The 22,704-nt window shown below is 34.7% G+C and overlaps 1 protein-coding gene across 6 annotated transcripts in view; it reads left to right on the top strand.

The window, feature by feature from the left end:
• The first annotated feature begins 1,873 nt into the window (after window positions 1-1,873).
• Window positions 1,874-22,704, top strand: part of Rbp6 (RNA-binding protein 6) — a 396,054-nt gene continuing 375,223 nt past the window's right edge. For 3 of the 6 annotated variants that reach the window (XM_064072936.1, XM_064072912.1, XM_064072896.1), the window contains exons 1-2: window positions 1,874-2,166; window positions 2,242-2,282. In XM_064072936.1, the coding sequence (XP_063929006.1) occupies window positions 2,102-2,166; window positions 2,242-2,282 (106 nt within the window). In that variant the 5' untranslated portion in view covers window positions 1,874-2,101. The remainder of the gene's footprint in view (window positions 2,167-2,241; window positions 2,283-22,704) is intronic. The other 3 variants (XM_064072921.1, XM_064072904.1, XM_064072930.1) reach the window with 3 other exon arrangements.

Here is a 22,704-nt window from a genome sequence, read left to right as displayed (position 1 = left end):
CTATACTATGGTTTTTGTATCAATCTAACTATTGTGGGTGTTGTTCAAACCTAACCACTTTACATAAAGTTGCTTACCTTTGTTTTTTAAAACCTTTTCTACGAGATACGCACCCGGATTTTTTACTTTTAGTAGTTCCATTTCATAGAAGCCACATAAATATTTTCACATTTTTCATCGTTCAAAAAATATGTCGTAGGGTTTGTGAGATTAATCTTCCTTACTATGAAAATTTCATTTGACCAAATGGATGTGTATCCTTTACCAAAGACTCCGCGATACTTAGTTATTCTTACGTGATCGCCAATTTTAAATTTTTGTTGATTGCTAGCCATTTTAATACGTGTGTAAGCAGCTTGTAGAATAGCTTTTTCGTTACTTTTGTTAACTTGTGAGGGTTTTATTTTTTTAGTACGTCAGGTCGACCCAGCACAAGGCGATGACAACGTTCGAGAAAAACTAGTGGGGCTCTTAGCTCAGGTCAAATGAGGTCAAACTGAGCTAGAAACCCCACTATATAACTACTGACTTCATTGCTTCTTATGGGGCTATGTTTAACAATATGTGCTTTAAGCGATTTTTGTTATGAATTATTTCATTCCCACTGAAAGGAAATACTTAGGTATAAATCTCTGCGTGTTCTTGCTTTTTTTCTTCATGTCATGGTAGAATATATGGGAATACACAACTGACACATTTAATTTGGCCAAAAAATATTTTATTCAATTTTTATTTTTTGGGGGGTCGTTGACCAATCGATCCCATGGACAAGCCGCCGCAGAACGAACAATCCACAATTATACATGGTGTTACATCATTTTATTTTTTTTAAATTGAACGTCTTATTAAGTGATTAAATGATATCATAAGCAAAGATTTTCCAACATAGGTATTTGCATTTTCAAGTAAAAAATGGTCATATTTAAAAATTCTCAACTTACACATATTTAAAGATGGAGGTTGAAAATTTTGCACAAAACTTTTGAGATGTGTAACTAAAAACCAAATGTATTCTGATATTATGAGACCACAATCTTTCTTTTTAGTTTAAGGAAATTTTTGTACGCATTGTAAATTACTCTGTCTGTCATGGGTTACATTGATAACGAGAGGTATGTAGCGAGTTTGACAGTAGTAAGCTATAATTTTTCTAAAACTCGCTTCAGTCTAGCGCAAACTTAGTTTGAGTTTACTGAGTTAAGTTTGAGTTCAAGACGAGTCTTGAGTGACGACTACCTAGGAATACAGCCCATGAGGGCACAAAAATATCCGGGTTCAAAGTCAGAATACGAAATAACATTACAGCATACACTTCCTCGGACCTGCGTAATTATATAATATTTACGTGGTGTCATCTTTTTCTAGGTCAGATATATTTTGTACAAATCTGCGATTGTCGTTTTGTCCTTTTATTTAGATCAAGACAGTTCTGACCGAACGAGCATGGTCCCAGGTGGAGTGGTGCAAGGTGCGTCGCTAGGTAAATTACCCCGCCCTCCCTGAGCGTCGGTCGATTTGGCGTCAGTTCGGCATCGGTTCTGTATTAATTTTATTTGTTGTCGAGTTTGTAGCCGCCACTGCCGCCGCCGCCGCCGCCGTTCCCTGCGAAAAGGTGGAATGTTTACGAGCGCGAAGGAAGAAGGAGCCGCTTAATTTAAGGGTGTTATCGATTTTGTTCGAATGTGTTTCTTCCGTCTTCGGCGTCCCGTCCGGCGCGTTCCTGCTACTCCTGCTGCCGTCCCTCCGACACACTGGCCCACATCCGGCGTGCGTTATTTCCGCGTTGTTTTTATCGTTGTGTGCAAGGCGCACCACGTCGCACCTTTGCGTCATCGCCGTCGTCGCACTGACGGTGCACGGATTGCACCCAATCACAGCCATTGTTTGTCCCGTCCATCAGCGCTCGCACGCAGCCGCGGACGCCGTCTCCGAAGGGGCGGCGAACGCGGCCGAACCTCCGTCGGCGCTCTTCTCCGACCGTCGGTCTCAGTATCGTGTTGACAGTGACGCTGAGTAGGCGATTCCGGGAGCCCGCTAGCCTGTCCCGGTTTCTATTACCTTAGTTTAGTCGTAGTTGAGCAGATCGCAGTCACTCAGTGCTATGGAGCCGCAGAACCAGGAGATCGTGGCCAGCGGCTCGCCTGCGGAGGTGCCTAACGATCCGGGGTGAGTAAACGCCGGACCGCCGCTCCGGTGCACATGACTCCGAGCGCCCAAACTCAAAAATGCCTCCTTTTGCAGGAAAATGTTCATCGGGGGACTCAGCTGGCAGACTAGTCCAGGTAAGCCCACACGTGACTCGGTGTCGTTATCAGTGCCGCCCGGTGAAGTGCAAACAGTGATAAGAAGAACCAGGAAATAAACAGTGATCGCACGTTACATACATACGTACATGACTCTCGAACGTTCACGCTTAAATTAGACCGATGTGCATTGATCACTTGTAATTCAGCTCCAAAGTTCACGTCTATTTCCATTTCGACGAGCGCACCAGTTCTGTTACCACTGAAATTCTCTATACAAACTTCATTTATTATTTATCGTAATGCCAGTTACGGCGAACGCAAGGTGCTAGGTACTTAGGACGATTTTCTGCATTCTCTTGTGCGAAAACTTCCGGGAAAACTGTGAAGATGGCACTAGCGGTGTCGGAAAATACGACACCGCCCCCCACTTCACCCCCCTCTCCGTTTCTCAAAGTCATCAAATCACTTAACCTCAATTGAGCACGTGTTCGTTTTAATTAGACGACATCTAGTGTCAATGAAGAGAACGAATCGATTTTTTCCGGTTCTTATGCTGGTACGAAGTCTCCACCACGGCATTGTCTTTCCAATGATAATGCAAATTTACGATAATTAACTATTCTTTGCTTTTACAACAAATTGCCGGCCTCGTTATCATCGTAATCATTAAAATTAATTGCTTTTCGACGATAATTAAAGTTTTTAGGGCTTCCATAAAGCGGTCAATTTACAATTTGAGTAAAAACAATATTGGCGAGATTATCTATTCCGGGCGGCCAAACAAATTACTACAAAACATTCCGTAGTAGCCGAACGATGTATAATTTATATATTCTCGAATACATTATTTTTATGACAGTGTAGAGCGTGACGTCAGAACCGTGGTACTTATTTGTACAGTGAATTAGTCACATGTGATTGCAGATGGAAAACTTCGCGCTAGAAATTTCGATATTATGTTCCAGGCTCGAACGCTATAAATTCTCGACTATCTATTTAACCCGAACCGCTCCAACAATATACAAACTTAATTGTTTTGCTCCGTCGGTTTGTTTTTCCTCATTAAAGCTCTTTATTTTGAGGCGATCATTTTCTCTTACCCAACCAAACAGCACGATCTTTTCACTTTCTTTTTTCTCGTGCCGTTTGGTTGGTGTGGTACCAGTAAAACACCTCTGATGGCCTATACACTTGCAGAAATAACGTGAGGCTTCCGCATCGTCCGAACCTTGGCCAACATTCGAAGGAACCACTCTGAGTTGGACGAACCGAAAATTCACGATGTACCTATATTATTTTTTACGAAATAAATTTTGAAAATTTCGATTGGTTTTTTATTGTTTCGGTCAAAATTCACGCGTCTACTCTGATATAAATATCCTGGGCTTATTCTTGGCTTTCTGTGTTTATTTTGGGCACGCTTATTGTTACCGCAATGCAAATGAGACTACAAAATCACATACGCACTTTTAATGTCAGTGTCATGAATGAAATTGCTTATTATGGCGTACCTGTTCCATTGTGTGCTGTGGAGTCAAGGTCAGGTCAGAACGAGCGAAAAAACAGTATCCCGTTCCGTTTTTGGGTTGAATCTCGTTCGGAATAAAATAGGGGAAACTTGTGTCGTTACGTCAACGTGGGAGATTCCCCTAAAATAAATTTCCTGAGGTCGCAACACTCGACGACTTTGTTCTTGGTCGTTGATGCGTTTTTCCTTCCATACTTAAGTCTCTTCCTGCATTCTCTTACAATTATCAACATGCAACGAGGCGGTCCGCGGTCACCAACGTCGATCCACGTTTTATGAACGTTTTTATCGTCATCTGCCTCCCACCGTTTTCACCAGATCCGTTTAATCACCCATTGTCAAGTTTGCAATAACAATACCATATTTTTTCGACAATTGGGAACCATTCCAACAATGCTGGCAGGTAATGAAGTGATCCGACCAACATCTGTTTGTGTTTTTAAACTTAACGTCTGATAAAATGATCAATCATGATGATCGTTCCTAGTGAGGAAGATTAAAGACGTCCTAACTCGCGTGTCAATTAGGCCGGTGCACTATTTTTTTCGCCCTCATCATATTTTCTAGGATTAAATTCCAAGTAAGAAACACTTTATCTCTTTCGTTCGTTTGCTTTTCCACTTCTCCGTTTTTATTTTAATTAACTAATAAGCTGCTTTTCCATCTTCTGGATAATTAAAGACTCGGGATCTTATTAATATTGCAACGGACCACTAAAACGTTAAAGCCACTCTCTCTGTTGGAGAAAGACTCGGAGCGACCCTTACGGGGGTGGCTTTTAAATATTAATTTCCTTGCAATCGTTTAAGCAAATGACACAGGCATTACGGTGCATTGTGATTTTCATTTGGTTCTAACGGTCCATTTTAGAGCGTTTTCACCGTCAAATGGCCCCTGGGAGGTCTCAGGATTTCCTAAACGGATGCAAATCGCATATTTACAAATATTTTCATAAGTAATGAGAAAAATATCAAGATACACACTAGTTCAAAACACACCTATTAAGCTTTAATGATTTCCTGCTGGAGAACTTTTCAAACCGCACAAATTCTAATGCAAATGGAATTGAATTATTACTCTATTATCTCCAGTAAACCTGAAAGGTAATGGTATTGCATAATAATCATACTACGAACTTCCATTCAAAAAGTGCATTAGAAGGTGTTGTGTTAAGGTAAATTGTGTTGTGTTATGCAATTTTCATTCAGCTAATGCAACGGCATTTCTGCTGATTAAATAGCCGACGCAGTGATAATGTTAGCAAAGTAGTTAGGAATTAGGGCCCAGGATATTTATAAAAGCAGAATATCAATTATGCGTGTCTTATTATTATAATTTTGAGGTTGCAGAGGGTGTTTCAGGTCTTACAATGCAGATAATATCTCATTCATTAATTGTAGTGCCACAATATTTGAATGTGGCGCCAAAAGTGTAAACGTTCGAAATTTTTAAATATCAAAACAATTAAAGAGTAAAATTATGTTGACCAACTATCAAGCTATAAAACGTGTAAATAGATCAATTCTAAGAAATGTTTGACTTAATCTGAGTTATTGAGGACAATCTAATATATTCCTACTTGAATAACAAGTTTTTCTTCAATAAAAGAAGACCGCTACCGGTGCAAACTAACTTTATGGCATCTTGTTTAGATCTTAGAATTACGTTCCAGAGATGTAATAAATTGATCACTTTAATTAAGCTGATTAAAAATTGAAAGCAAGAAGTCCCACGCCTGGTTGGTTGTTTAACTCTTTGATATTAAGTAGTAGTAGCTTTTACGGTACTTGAACATCGTTAATCATAAATGAGATATTTTCTGTATTGGGATATTATGGTTTATGACATTGCAATTGGATAATTTGTCAACGTGTTGCATAAATGTACTTAAAATCTTGTCAAAAATAAGTAGCACTTCAAATAGTGAGTAATTTATAAAATTAAAGTAGTTTATCTGCTTATTTACCATGAATTTTAGATAAGTGGAATTTTCAATTGTCTGACTTAAAGTGTCTAGACCGGATGTCTGCATAGATGGAAAATGATAAAGCATAAATCGTGAAAGGATATTCTGCTTTTGGTAGTTTTATTGCATTTTTGATGACATAATTTTATCTACTTAAAAAAAAAAACATGTGTTGCAGCAGTACTATAGTATTTATTCCTGTATAAAAATCATCTCTTTCTTTGCAATCTCTCACAGTCTTTAAGTGGATACTGCAAAAGTGTAGTAGTTTTTTTTTCATCATTTGACGTTTGACAACTTAAAGTGGTTCCAACTCCGCCAACACTTGGTACCTATTAGTACCACAAAGCCAAAATCACCGATACGCCAAAAGAACTGAACTCTTGTATACGGTCCTACTATTTCTCAAAAAAGTGAAGCAATTAGTAAAAAGTAGATTTCTCTGCTTCGACAACAGTGGGCACAAAAACCTTGCCATACATCTATTCTTTGTTCGTTATTTAACTGGCCAGAGCCGGTTTCACCAAGCTTAAATCTAAATTAGTCCGAAGAAGTGAGTGGAAGTAAATTACGGCAGAGCGATTTCTTTAATGAAATGATGCGGCACGTGTCTCCATATTTGTGTAAGAGTAGGCTGGTGTGTACTCCAAGCAAGACTAGTAGCCAAAAATAGGTCCTGGAGAGCTAATAACGACCTTCGAACTGTTAAATCAATTGTAAACAAACCTCTCGAAGCAGATTTTTCATCGAGTTATGAGTGCGTAGTGGCGAACATGTAAGAGTTCGCAAGTAAAAAGTAAATAGAACACAACAATAGAAACTCACAGTTTGTCACAATGCCAATAGAAAGTTGTAATTACCACAGACCGACTCTTTATTGTGCTAATCAAGCGAGTTTACCGTGAAAGGTTATCTGGAAATATCCGAGGCTTTTTCAACAGGAAGGTTTATTTAGGTTCCATCGGCAGCTCCCAACCCATTAAAATACTAAGCTTGAGTAACTTAAGGAGCGGAAATAGACAACCTTGACTGGTGCATCATCAGAAAGGATTTTAGATGCATTTCATCGAAAAAATTGGCCCGAAAATTGGAGATAAATTCGAAGTTCGGAAGTGTCCATCGCACCAAGTTTGCATCTTAAAATATGTAGTGCGGCAATTCCGAATGGATCGACCAAACTCGAGCGAAAAAGTTTTTAATTAGTTTTGCCAAGTTGCAGTTCTAAAATAATATTTTAATTGATCGTCTTGATTCACGGCCCCACTTTGCCGGATCGATGAGTCTCGGGGGTCAACTTGCCAACTCTTTTCAGAATTTAGCTAGTTTAGCTAATAACGCAAAAGGTATTTACGATCTCGCCAAGTTCAGCGGAAAATATATCGTACGGGGTGGGATAATGCATATGAACTATGTCTATTAGTGCATTTGCTGGAACGGAAAAGATGGGAAAAGTTATCCGAAGAATTATGACTCGCGGCTGATAAGGCAGATGGAAGGATTTTTAAAGTTAAAGGGAAAAAGAAAACGGTTCGGATGCATTTCTGATGGGAAAGTTAATTGAATTATAAATTATTATTCGACTGTATTCAAAATATTTTTCTGCTGAAATTTATTTTAAGAATGAAGTGCTGATAAGATGAATTATTATAATGTTTAAGAAGACTTACACAATGACATCATTTAAAGCATTTTGGTTATACGATGTAGATCAATGTTCACGTTTATCTCTACAGAATTCCTCTTTATTTAAAAATAAACAGTAATCAAAAAAATCACAAATATAGATGGTATTTATAATCAACGTGAATTAACATCAACATAAACGAATAATCTGAAATTGGAGTGTTGTGTGATTATACAGAAATATTTTCAGTGTTTTTTAACAGTCGTTCTGATTATTTATTTTTATTTTTCATTGTACTCATTTTAAAATGCTAATTTGGCGGAGTAGTGGTGAGGTAAACACCAAATTTATAGAGCCGTGTGCACTAAGGATCGATTAAACGTTTCCTAAAATTTTGATTTTCTTTCATTTTCATTATTCCTTTATCTTTTTTTTTTAATTTTTGGTTAGAATCAAATAGTATCGTTTCTTTAACTTATTAAGTTTAAATAAACGCGAATATAGTTGATGGTTAATATTATTATTATTTTTTATTTTGGGTTTATTATTTTTCTTTTTACCTTTTTTTGATTGTAATTTGCAAATCTATTGTTCTACTCCTAGAAATCACCTCTACTTCTTTGTGCTTTTTACATAAATAATAATTTGCTATAATGGAGTTCCAAAATCAACTTATTTAAGTAAATTCTTAGACTGGCACTTACGTATTTCTTTTAATTTCTTTTTTCTTTCCAATCATTCCATGATTATTTCTGCTTCATGTTTTCTCTTATTGTTGCGCTTATTTCACACTAATTACTTCAAAATGCAAGACAAAGTAGCTTTGATGACGCTTACTTCTACTGAGAACTCACCTGTTTCAATTTTCTCTTGTTTTGTTGTATGAAATGGATTGGAATTTGACCTGAGAGTGTTGACTGATTTAAAATGAATGAATTATAACAAAAAATAAGCAGATTTTTTACCAATAATATTAAAATGGAATGCAAATATTTACGGTATTAATATTTTTGTGCCAAGTATTTCCCTTCTTTATAAATAGCGTTCGCGTATTTGTTTTTGTTCAATGAACATTGAAAATGATTACCTATTAAAACTAATAAAAATTGGCCAATAATATATACGTTCAATTTTATTTAACAGGAAATGAGCGAAATTCCGTTAATTCGTTGTGATTGGATTAGCAAATCATGTAAATAATGAGTTAAAAATTAACTATATAACATATACAATGCATCGCACATACCTTAATTAAAAAAGTATAGGATTAATATTGGCACCCACTACGCTGATGTTTCGTAAAATAAATTCTTATCAAAAAGTTGTGATCAAACGAAAGATGTTTGACTATTATTGTTTGCTAGCCATCCCCAGTTAACTGGTTTGATGTGTACTATCGGGAGTTTCTTTTAGTGAAGATATCAACAACCAATAAAAGCCAAGTTTAGTGACATGTTGAAATGCAAATAAAGAAGGTGCTGAAAGTATTATAGAGATAACCGCCTTCGCGTTACCGCCCTAACTTTAAATTAACTCTGTCATTGAATTCCTGAATACAGACATGATGTCATAACTCGTTTACAACCATGACTATTACAACGTGTCAAATGAATACAACTTCATCAAGCATACTACCAGAAAGTTGCTTTTATAAAGAATCGTTCTACGTCTTGAAATATTTTTGTAAATTAATCAAAATATTGTGTATTAAATAAACTCAACCACTTGGTATATTACAAAAACTAAAACTATGCGTGCTTATTTAAAACTTTAAACTCTTGAAGCCGTAATTTTTCACTTTTTGTTGGATCTTTGATGTAGCTTCAAAAGTTCTTTAATTTTAGCACTTTGTAGTTCACATTGTTTATATATTGACATTCGAAGTCTCGTTTAACTAGTTAATATTTTGTTTGATCTCGTTCAAGAGTTGGCTCGGTTTGCTGGCATAAGTTATTTTTTAAAGTTGCATTTTGAGGCTAATGAATCTTTCTCGATTCAGCTCAAGATTACTTGGAAGTAAATGCACGTTTTATCCAACTTTTGATCTTCTGCCATAGATAAAAGTTTCTTTCATATGTTTGAATCTCGACATGCCTCAAATTTAAAGTAATGCACGAAACAATGTCCCATATACGTGCATCGAATGATAAAGCGTTTTGTCTTTGAGGAGCTTCGACGTTCCACATGCAAGCACAATTAAATTTAATTATCACATGACGAAGCTAATTTTGCGTTATTTCAATTATTCACTCCGCTGGTTTTAGGAAAAACAGTAAAAAATTTGTTAGTTTGTATGAACGTAAAAGAGTCGTTAAAAGGGCTGGGTAGTAAAAGTTTCATTAGAGATACACCTACGCGTTTATGTCGCTAAGTGAGAACGTCGTAATGTTGTGTATGACGATTATACTGTAATTTCACCGCATAATGGTAATATAAATAAATAATATTTCATTCAGAAAGATGTGATTCAGACGACAGTTGCAAGAGTACTTACTTTATAGCTGTCTTTCAAGCTGAAAAGTTTATTTATTTTCTCGCAGGCCTATTAATTAAAGCATGCATAAACTTCACCATTGTAATCATTGTTTCTGACTTTTCTGGAAAGTTGCCATCTCTGTTTTTTTTCCTCGGTCTGTTGGTGTGCTTCTGTTAAAAAGATGAGAGCAAATCGTCATGATGACAGTAATGTTATCATACAAGCGAGATTAAATTAAAACGGGAGAAATGTCGTCTTTTATTGAAATGGAAGCTCTGTTTATATTCCACAAAGGAATAAGAAATCATGTAATTATTGTTCCGTGGTATGGCTTTTTTCTCTCTTTCGTTCTTGAAAAATTTCATGCGGTAACGCTCCTGTGGATATTTATAGACTTTTATTATTAGAGAAAATATTTAGAGGCATTAAATATTTTATTGAGGGCGTGATCTGCGCGGAACGTTAATAGAAAAATCTACACCAAGGAAGTGTCGAGATCCCGATGAGAAAAGTGTTATTTTGCAGCAGCAAAACGCAAAAACTTGTTTTAATTCATGCAAGTATAAAATCTCGTTTTGTTTACACAGTTGCACTTTATTTAATTTACGGCTCTCATAAACACCTTTTTGGTTTTACCCTTGTTTTAAAATAAGTGTTCGGTAAACTGGCTCTGCCTGAACATTTTATTCAACGTTTCGCTTTGTTTATTTAGTGGTGGGGTTCAATTAAAAGATCAGAAACCATGACACTATTAATAGTAAACAATTTAAGTTATAAATTGACCCACAATTAAATAAACAAACAGCTTAATCAAGCTCAACGCTAACTAATTCCACTGAACAGGTAATAAAGAGATGAATTGTACGAAAGCTGCCTGTCATAAAATCAAAATTTTATTGCAAACGCGATTGAATTGTCTACTCTCTAAATCCAATATGGTAAACGCCGGCAAAATCACCTAATGCTTGTGTAATTTTCCGACGAACATTTTTTATTTATTTTGACAGTTGGCAAGTGCTCATTAATCGAATTAGTCGAAATTTACGATTTTTAATTTATATAATATAGTAAAAAATGGAATTGTTGCTCGGAAATAAAATTGCGTAAACACCATAGCTCATCAATCATGATTCAGTTTCGTCATTTAAAATACATCACATTGCGATATTTTTCATCCATATTGAATGATTAAATCGACAATTTTATTAAAATAATTTTTCAATGAAAAATGTGAAAATAATATATGCTTTGCCAGCGAGGATATGGTTGAATAATATTCCTCGCGAAAAATGATACAAATTGAGTTAAATTGGCGTTTAATTTAATTACAATAATTGGAGCTTGTTTTAAGAAATTGTGTTTTGAAATAAATCCAGTTTTTATTTACAACGGTGTTTTCAGAAAAGCGTCTGCGTTCTGGAAGTTTTTATAATTTTTTTATTATTTGCTTTGATTCAAAACATTAAACGATGCGGACACTAATTGCCACAAAAAATCGTGTTCAGTTAAGTACTGGAATCGTTAGGTCAAATTAGTCAAAAAATATTTTTGGTGAATTTTTAAAGTAATTGTAAGTACTTTCACGCGTTCTTTCTTAAACACAGAGTATCTTGACAAATTTGTGCCAGTTGGGAATTTTAGATACTAAAAATAAAGTGAACATTTTATGTTAAAATTGTATATTTTGTAGAAAATAGAAAATATGCCACATATAAAGGTTTTTTTTGCTTTTCGATTTTTAAAAGTGATGTTTAGTTCAGTGTACAAATGATTCAAGTTTATAATAATCATATTTATGATAAATAACCGTGACGTCGCATATTAAAAAATTAATAATTTTGGCTTTTAGTTCAGATCATAGTTGTCACCTCGTCTTATTTACTGATTTCATTATGTTTTAGTTTATTGATTCTAAATTTTATTAATTTTTCCAAAAATTCTCAGAAAAATTGGAAACAAATGGGTCAACTATTTTGGAAGACAGGGAAAAATTATGTTTGTCAAGTTAATCGGGCTATACCCACACTGCAGGTGTATGATGGATTTGATCTGTCTTTAAACTGTAATTGATGCAAAGTTCCTTGACTGGAATGAATTGGCAGTACTTGGTCTGTTCTATTTTTTATTATTTTTCTCGAAACATTGCCTGACTTAACAAAATTAAATTCCAAAGAAACCTATCTTACACACTAGCATGTTGACAGTTTTTTAAAATGGTTTGATCACCACTTTACAATGAAGTCAGAAAGGTCATTTTAATTTGTGAACAATTTTTTGGAAAATGTGTGTCACTGAATGGCTCATACATCCTTATAAGTTTTTGCCACGGTCTCTTTCGACCCAAAATTTAACAAAATACCATTTTGTTATAAAAGTAAAGTTTTCATACAAAATACAAAGTTTTTAGATGAATATACAAGGTACTCCACTTTTAATTTTTTGTTCAGGAGCAGTGTATAGACAAAAAGTTCGTAAAATATCGCTGAAGTCAGAATGATATTCATTACTAGGTATATCGCATACAAGTTCCGTCCAGTGTATAAATTCAATTTTCAATTGAATTTTATACAAATACTATAAATAGTCTGTCTGGTTTATTGTATTTAGCCTTCACAGCTGGCTCGCCATTTTGTGCTTTAAAGATGAACTATTCAGTATTCACAGTTTTTGAAACAATAAGTATGAAAAAAGTCTTTGCTAGAATAATCAAATTTAGCGTAATTTCACAAAACGAACCAAGGATTTTTACATCAAAATAGTTTTTAAATCAGCTTCTTTTCATTTATATGTTTGATTTCTCAGGCAGTATGGGAGTTATTTTAATTGGGTAATTTAGATTCATCTTAAAAAATAATTATGACACTTCAGACTCTGTGTTCAGTTAGTTATTATGAATTTTCTTGTCTTTAGGGCTACTGCAATGACATATTTTTCAAAATGTTATTTAGAGTTTACGTCAGAAACTAGGTAACAGTCGTTTTAAAAATTTTGGGAAAAGTTTAAAGGATGATTTAAGTTTATTACAGAACACTAACTAAATGTTATTTTACCCTTTCAGGAAGTTGATAAATTTGCCTTAAACAAGTATAAAATAAATCGTTATCGAAAGTAATAATGTATGAATCAATTTATTTTAATGATGATTTCAGAAACGAGTTTCCCTGAAATTTTCTAAATCGAGTAACGTATGAGTAGTGTTAAATTGTCCCTATTAAAACTAATTTCTGGTTTTAATATTTTTTTTTGTATGAATGATTAAAAAAAAATTGATATTCCGTTAGAAGTCATAAAGGGAAGAAATTCGACTCGCTCGTTTTTTACTTTCAGGTATATATGAAACCGATAAAAATGTACGATCTTCATTTCAGTTATTTTTTAATCATTTACGATCGTTCTCGCACACACGTAAAGAAATTACGGGTTAAAAATGGTTGTTTGTGTTGTATTTTTACGTTAATTTTATGTTAAAGTAGTTTGAAAGTAGTGATGCCTTTTATAGAAAATTCTATTATCGCGAACATTAAAAATCAATACCCCTATAATGTAATAGTTATTTTTGTCGCTATAATGGAAATATTGTAAAAAAGTGATGGGTTTAAGAGATTAAAAATAGGTATTTACTTAATGCGCGATGAAAATATTTTTTCGTAGTAATACCGAAGACAAAACACCTTTAGAGTCTTGTATGTTGTTTTAACGACTGCTTAAAGGGACGTGAGTAGGAAATAAAAGTTTTACGGAAAGCATCCACACTATGTGGCTTTGTATAAAATGAAATTTGTCCCGTTCTGTTACAGAACCGTGCTATGATCATGAAAATCGATGTTCTCGAGTCCCAGCTTCCAAATTTTTAACGTCTCTGACGTTCCCTGCAGCATTATCACCTTTCATAAACCGCTTGCGCCACAATGTCCTGCGTATACATTTTGAAAACTTACGAGGTTTTAACCGCTTAAACACGTAATAAAGCTATACATAGAAATCCATTCGCTATAAAGCACCTATCATAAACCTTAAACTCCGATTTATTTCCACGTATTCATCAGATACACTCGTGCATACAAACCCACCGGCCCCACGTATCCGTTTCGCCATCGTCCCTTTCTGCTCTTATTTTCGTCAAAACTAAAGCCGCCATAAATTACCATTAAATATTCCACATAATGACCGTTATTATGTCGTTAAGGTCCATTTTCTGTCGGAACAGTTTCCGCATAAGTCGGCTCGACTTCCCCGTTTGCGGATCAATCGCTGCGTGTTTTCTCAGTTATGATTTTTAAATAGCTCATATAAATGCGTTAAGCCCCCGGGGCAGAGCCATTGTCTCAAACGCCGGCTCAGTGTCACACCCGGGTTGGAATGGCGTGCCCGCCCGCACCGACTATACTGCCTCAGCTCCGCAAAAATCAATAGTGTTCCTACACCCGCGTGAGTCTATGGACCGCCGCTGCCCGCCGCCGGGCACCAGGAAGCGGCCCCCAGGGCTGTTGCACCGGAGGTGATGCACCTGTCGTTGCGCGATACCTTGCTTTGAGAACACGGGATTACCTTTCACTATACTCTCGTTCATTCAAGAACGAACTTACGCTGTGTGCAACTAGCGCCGTTTTGTTGCTTTTTCCACTTTGAGTGTACAATTGCAGGGCGTTTGTCTTTATATCGGTGTTTATTTTTAAACGTTGCTTTTGCTTTCATGGCACGGATTTATTGCTCTTGGATTTTGCAAAAGGAATGCTTTTACGGAAAAGGGGAGGGGATTTAGTTGCGTAAAAAAATTATGATTGAGGAAAAAAAGCGGAACTTGGAAGTGCCCATGAAAAAAAAAATGATTCAAATTTGCTTTTAAAAATTGCTTTTTATTAAAACGACCAAACAATTTGCTTATAAAAGAATGTTTTTAGTCAAGTTGAAAAGTATGCGCAATATTGCCTTTCAAAGTAGAATTCTGTACCTACTATTACTCATTTATTAGGTACATATTTTTTGATATACACATCCGTTGTTACAATGGCTGAAGTGAGCAACTACATCATTATTATTTGTGACGGAAATATGTCTTCTCTGTCAAGACATGATTTTTTTTTAAATGATCCTTGTGGTCCAAGATTTGTCTAACTGCTGCTTTCCATCCGCTTTTTCCACTAAATTATGGTTCCATTTTTTAATTTTTAATTTTTTTCCTGAATTACTCTTAAGACATTCTCATTTTTTCTTCTAAGATTATGCAGTTCCGATATAATATCCTTTTTTTTTTTTGCTTTCTTCCTTCGTTTACGTTTAACCATGGTTTAATCAATTCTCTTGTTCTGTGATTTTTAATTAAGATAATTATCTTTTTTAGTTCGTCGCACGGTTATTCTGCTTCTTGGTTATTTATTTTCTTCAGTTCTTCTTGTTATTCATTTTTTTTTACGTGGAGTATATCCCAACAGTTTTCCCCATATTTAATAATAATAAAACTACTTACCTGAAATAAAATTCAAAACGTTTTGCTCCATTGTAACCTAACTGATAATAAGTCTTCTCTGTTTTCCTGAGAAAAAATCAATCAAATTTCATTTTCTTTTAATACAAATACAATTTTTTATCTGCCGCTGCCGCTTAATCTGGTCAACCAGCATCTGTATGCTTAACAGTCGAATTTTTTCGTTGTATAAACATAAAAAATCGAAGTTAAGCATGTACTGATAATATAGAGCATGATTAATTAATTCTATTACCTCCTCAAACAGTGTTGGCTGTTCACGCCGTATTTTTTGTATTGGTTATTTAGTTTTTAAATATATTAATTATAGTCCACACCTCTGCGGGTTGCACCCCCTTGAACTTTGCGCCCCCCCCGTGCTGCAGGGGGCTGTGGGTGTATTATTTACGCCACATGTGTGTTTCTGCGCTTTTTATATTCTGTCCCTTCGTAAGCGTTTATACTATTCAGTGGCGGTTCGTCAATCGTCAATTGGTCAATGACCCCCCAAAAAATAAAAACTGAATAAAATTTTTGTTTCCAATACCGACATGTTTTTATTAAATTTAATGCCTGATTTTCGTAAACAGGTGTTTTTAATTACCAACTGTCAAAAATGATTTAAAAAGTCGAAAATCATTCATTTTCTTTATTAATAGTAAGTAGGAATCGTCAGGAGCTTCACATAAGAACTTGTTAACTTCCTTGCCGGATAATAAAAAGTTGACCATTTTAAACATGTTTTAAGTATTTTGTTATGAAAAGAAGAACGTATATTAAGGGAAGAAAAGGCAAAATATATGCCCCGCCCACCCGCCCTCTCTCAGATCTGATGTTTTTTTAAATCGTCATGAGCCGGGGACGGAGCCTTAATGCAAAATCCTTATTTTTCTACAAGAAATTACCATCTGAAACATGTTTTTGACAGAGAGGACATATTTCCGTCACAAATAATGATGATGTAATTGCCCACTGCAGCCATTATAACTAATCATAAGGCATGTTTTATGTGTATTTTAGATTTGACGATTGCTTTTTCAAAAAGGCAATAACTACCCCAAGCTTACCAAAATAATGCTGTCTTAAACTGAAATATACTGGCGTTTTGCTAATATCTTAGTTAAACTGCTGATATTCATTCTCGTATATAGATTTGGAATTTTCCGGTAGCAAATTAATCGACAATTTGAAAGCTCTCGGTCAGTTGTGTATTCGTACCATGTACCATGACATGACCAAAAAACAATAAGATAACCATTCTCATTCGCGGTTCGTTGGGTCAATTATAAATATTGACCTCACGCAGTTATTTCCTTTGAGTGGGAGTGAAATAAACTCAGCAAAATTCACTTAGAACACACAGGGTCAAACATAGCTCCATAAGAAGCAATGGGGTCAATGACCACGTTTCACCGACGATCAGCGAATTGCGTTCACACACTTGCAGTTGTGCAGGGCTGCAGGTGTAGTATATTCTACGGTTTTTACTACAGGAGACCGGAGTTCGGAGTCCTCCGCTGCACATTTCATTTCATTTTCATAAATTTCTTTAATTTTTTTGAGAAACTTTGAGAAACGATTATGATGATGTTATAGTTCTTTTTGAACAATAACTTTTGAGAAACTTTCTCCAAGTATATGTTAGACTATTAAATATTTCGTGTTCCTCTGTTGTCATTACGAATGACCAACTTTGAAGAGAATAAAGACATTTGCAGAAGAAAAACTCACAGCTTTAGCAAAGTTAAGGATTGAAAGTTCTGTTATGAAAAACTTCCTGGGTTTTAATGATAAAGATATAAGACCGAGCAGTTTGTACCTATATAAATATACATATACAATAGCTATTACATTGGATGTGGTGCATCAGTGGCTGCTCGATACCTTTCTTTGAGGTATACGAGGTTCACCTTTCACTATACTTATTCATTCGGAACGGAATTAATATTAAGTATGTTGAAATTTTTTTCTTTTTGTATAGAGAGTACAATTGTGAGAGATTTTTTGTTTTTGATATGTGAATATTTTACATATTTTTTTTAGTCGAATAATTTGTAAAACTTGTTTTACAGCTTTGGTGAAACTAACACATACGTTGACACGAGGGCTGATTAAAAACTAAATTTAAATGACGGTTTATGTTTTATTTGTTATTTGATACAAGTGCTGTTTTAGTTTTTCATTGCCAATGTTGTTATTCGACATCCCATAATTATCTTCATCGATTAACTTTTTTTCAATGTATCTACTCATGTTTTCTTCTTCTTTTATTTTCTACACTTTTTAATTTATTCGCTTCCTTCTCACGTGTCCCGGTAGTCTCGAAAATGATCAATGTTTGCTTGGTAGTTTCTCCAGCTTTTGATATTCTACACCCGTGTGAGTCTCGGGAGCACAGTCGTCCGCCTCCAGACATCAGGAAGCTGCTCTTAGAGTAGGGGTGATGCACCTGTCTCTGCGCGATATCTTGTTGTAAAAGATAAGGGGTTTGTTTACCTTTGATTATACCTGTTCATTCAAGAATAGAGTTACGTTATTTGGAGTATGTTGTGTTTCTCGGTATTGCTCTTTATTCTAAAATTACAGGATCTATAATTATCTTTGCTTTCCTTTCAGAGTATAAGCTAAAAATGAAGTAAAAGAGCTGTTCTTTTACTGCTTGTTATCATTTATCATACTGACAGTGGAATTTTGAAAAATTTTAAGTATTCCTATTAACAATTGTAACAGTTGAGATCTGGGAACCTATTGAAAACAGTGGAATGAGAGCTATGTGACTTATCTTTAGGAATTCATCAGTAGGTACTCAAGTGGCACTCGACAAATTTTAATAGTGAAAAAGCTGTGAAAACCCGTTAATATGTTCACTTCCCCATTTTTTTCTTGTTTTCAATTACTTATAGCTTTAAAAACAACAACCAGAATTAGCCAGTTGTTTAAAACCAACAAAAAACGTCCTCAAGTTGGCATTGAACAAACGAGTCGTCCTTCATGTAACTAACAACTATATGTTTAGTACAAGTTTTGATTAGAAGTATTTAATTGAAAGCATTGATGTCTTTGTAATAATAATAAAGATAAAATAAAAATGGATCATAAAAAGCCCGACTGTTGTAACAATGGAACATAAAACTAGACAATTCTTTGCTAAAGTTAAATTACAACAATGGATAAAAAAAGTGGTCGTGTTGAAATTGTATGTTTGGATATTGGCATGTCTGTAATGGTCATAAAGAAGGAGAATCGTCGCGTTTTGTAATGTTTTAAATTTAATTTTGGCCATAAAAAGAACATAAAATGTTATTAATTTTTATAATTTTAGTACCAACTGTCGTGAAGATAAACAACTTTCCAAACTTGCTCAATAATATTAGTCAGCTAAATTAATTCAAGTGTCGCTGATATTTTTCCTATTTTTAAACTACTAGTATAAAAACTTTCAGAAAATTTCTTTCAATAGCGAGACAATTTTATGTTGATTTTTTTTTTAGGAATTACAAAATTACGACATTGTGGTTGTACCTATAGGAATTATGTAGTGGCATGTATGTAATAACCGTTTGCATGCGGTTGAAATATTTTTACATTTCTATTATTACTCTGTATCCTAACCAAACAAATTTTCCATCAAACATTAACATTTAAATTTATTACATTTCATCGAATTTCGTATTTACGTACAATGTTACTTGGAATTACTGTGTTCCCAAGCTTCATTAAATCTATTCCATATTTCATTCATAACTGCTAATAATTAGCACGTTATACCTGGAAATATTTCCTCTCCATTGCATAAATGAGTATTCGTGAAACTGTGTATGTAAGCTTCTTTAGCTGTCCTCCATGCTGTTGTTAATGAAGCCAACTTATTAAAACTGAAATGAAGCACAGCAGTAGTTATGTACTTTTTTCAGTATAAATCACTGATTTCCATCCATCTAAATTTTGCCTCTCCTGAAATTCTATGGGAGGAGCAGAGGTGTGAATTTATTCAATTTTTAAATCTCCACATTTTGTATTTTTGCCAAATCAATAAATGATATCTGTGAGAATGTTTGTTGGTTTCATAAGAGTAGTCGCAACGTATATCTTGTCTTCCTGCTGTCTTTTTCCTTGTATTATAAGCTCTTTCTGTCAGATCTCCGCTTGTCTAGTTTGCACGTTGCATTCAGAATATGCCCAATCCTCGTCGATTTTACCTTTCACTCGCGTCATTCATTCATTCGCTGTAATATTACGCATCAGTTGTAAAACGCTTCCAGCCATGTAATGAAATCGGTTCAGTATGATGGAGCAAATATCGTATACATCGATCGATGGCAATGCCCCTCAGATCTGAATTTTTTCGCGAAATTCCCTAAACCGAAGATCAAAAATTTCTTCGCCCGATTTCGGAGATTGAGTTCGCCTCGAACTGAACTTTTTATCACCTTTTAGAATTTTTAATGATCAAATTACGGTGCAGGTATTTCAGCTTCATTTCCATAGGGAAATAAAGCCGTGATTTCTGGAATAATATTATTTTGTAAAAGGTTTAAATAACCGCAGGCTGTTGGGGTTTCCTTCGAAAGCGGCACCAACACCGTTCCCTGGCGCATTAAACCTCGACGAATATTGAGGATGAAACTTTATTTATTCGAGGGAGATTACGACAATGACACCTTATTACACGTCGACGTCTAGCAAAATCGATTGTCATATTTGAAAATATAAATGGCACGAATGGAGAAAATGTAGGTTAGGGGATTGACGCGAAGATGGTATTTATTAAATTACGTTTTTTACGAACTGATTTAATCAGAGTGAAAAATTTCGAGTATATACTTTAGACGATGGAAGTGGAGAATATTAGGAATACCAAATTATTTCCAGAGAATTTTACAAGAATTACGACTTACAATTTATCTTGAATTGCAAGCTGACAGGCCGTCGATGTGCTCTCATCTCATTGTAGAGTCCTTACTTTATTTGCCTTAATTTGAAAAATATCAATTTCCTTTTTATATAACGAACCGTATCGTGAAAATACACACCTGACACGAACACATTTTTTTTTTCAATATTGATTTAAGAAATGCGCAGATGTATGCTACACGTGTATTTCTGTGCAGTAATTGGAGCTACCTTATTGAGGTTCAATAGACGACGATTGAAGTATTTTCGTTCAATTGATTTATTATTCTCAGTACGGCTTCCTATTGAAGGTTTCTTTTCCAGATACTTGTTTGCAACACGTGTCTCTGACTGAGATTCAATAGAATTGAATTGCTTCGTGGATTATTATTAATAAGACCATATTTTCAATAAACTCACAGAATAATGGATTCAGCTGAACTAATTAGTGTATATTATAAAGTCTGGATTGAATTTGTATGTCTGCAATCGTCGGTTTATTCAACAGCATTTCACAAATTGCAGGAGAGTGAAGTAAATTAATTAAATATTAACAACATTCTTTGCTGTATCTCGAGTGCTACATTAACTTTTAGAAAGGAATATGACAACCAATCCAACGTATACCTACCTACTTTTTGTAGCAATTATAGGTTTGTTAAACGCAAGGTATATATGACTTTTCTATTAAAAGCCCAGTTCTAATGAGCTTAAAGAATTACGTGCTTAATGTACAGATCAAATTTTCGCCATATATGTATTTTTTTAAATTCAAGAACGAATAATTCACATGATAATAGAGATTTGTAAACAAAAACAAACATGTTTAAGGCGGTCTCCTCGGTTGCAAATATTTTGGTTTAGAGTTGGCTTTAGGCAGTGTTTTACAATTTCCTCATGGAATTTTAGTGAAACACCTTGTCTTTGTTTGATACCTACGAATACTGCTTAAATCATTTAACATTCATGGCATTAATTATTACCAAACACAGCATTAGACGATATTACTATAATTATTAGATGATTATTATTTTAAAATTATATTTAATTATTGCAGTTGTAATTCACTAACTAGTACGTATTATTTCATTGTACATTGAATTCATGTTCGAAATGGTAATTAATATCCTATTACTGTGACGACAATGGACTGGTTTTATTGCAGCCCACTGTTTGCTTAATAAGATTTTATTTAATTTTAACAACACGGTTATCAAATTTATCGTTGCCTGTACATACGCATGAGAAGTGCAGTTAGTACTATGAAAACAAATAATAGCTAATTGAATGATATTGATTTATCAATAGTATTATACTTTATGGTGCGATAATAAAAGCAATATACCTAGTACACGTTGTTTTGTAGTTAATTTTAAATAGTGCACGATTTAATTGCATTCGTTCCATTTAAAACCAAAATTAGATATTCATAAAACGAATAAATTAATATAAAACTCGTAATATAGTAATCAAAGCATAACATTTTTTTCTCCTCATTTATAAAAACCTCATCTGCTTACTAATCTCGCTGCACTGCACACTCAGTAAATCTAAATATTTATATTGTTTGAGGTCATTACCGCGATTTCGTCACGTTATTCTAGGTTACTGACATCACGAATAGAAACATTTTTACAAATGATCCTGAGAATTTCATTCTTGAGTTATGACTAAGATTATGTAGTCGAGTAATCTTTTCATCTTGTGGTTGACAAAACTGTAAAACCATTTAAACGGTATTTAAAGCACAGCGATTCTGCAGTGGTCATAAAATAAACAATAACAATATTAATTTCTAAATGGTAAAGAACCGCCTTTGAAATGGACACTTCAGACCGCATCAAAGCAAGCTGTGACAAATCGATTTGGTGTGGAATCATCAAAAGCCGTAAATCTGGTTCCGGGGGCTTTTCTGAAAGTCTATGAGGTCTCGTGTGAGTTCAGGTCCATCGACGTGGAAAGGGATAGGCTTTGACTTTTTTGGTACTGCTGCTTTTAATTAAAGATAATTGACATGCCCTTTGCGGACTCTTCATGAGGTTTGCTTATCCGATTGCTGCCCTATTCTGCTAATAATGCTGTACGGTCTTTTGTAAGCAGCAATTTTTTTTAATACGCTTTTAAGCCATTTGTGGAGTGCGTCAAGGCCCCATTTTCGGATTAATTCTTTTATAAATCTTCGCTAATAATTTCGGGGTTACACCATCTGCCATTTAGCGACGCACTTTTGACTTACAAACATGATTTTATTATCCGCCCGTAATGTACAACATGTACCAAACGTATAGAGCACATACAGCGCCTACATCTGCGATATCTTAATGTCGACAAGTGTTCCTCTTCAAAGGCATTACTTGCGGCAGTTTTCTTAAAAATAGAAGCAAAAAGCGTCGTTCGTTATTTTCGGCCGTTCGAGTGTCAATCACTGAAATTTTTTGGCACGGATCTGGCAAAAATCTGACACGAAAACAAACCTTATTTCGCAATGATGTTAATAGCGCGTCGAG

Source organism: Zophobas morio, unplaced genomic scaffold, assembly GCF_036711695.1.
Source record: "Zophobas morio isolate AGI-343-1 ecotype UQ-CSIRO unplaced genomic scaffold, CSIRO_AGI_Zmor_V1 ptg000004l, whole genome shotgun sequence".
Taxonomy (NCBI): Eukaryota; Metazoa; Arthropoda; class Insecta; order Coleoptera; family Tenebrionidae; genus Zophobas; species Zophobas morio.
Note: the sequence above shows the minus strand (reverse complement) of the source record. Positions and strands in the feature narration are given on the sequence as shown.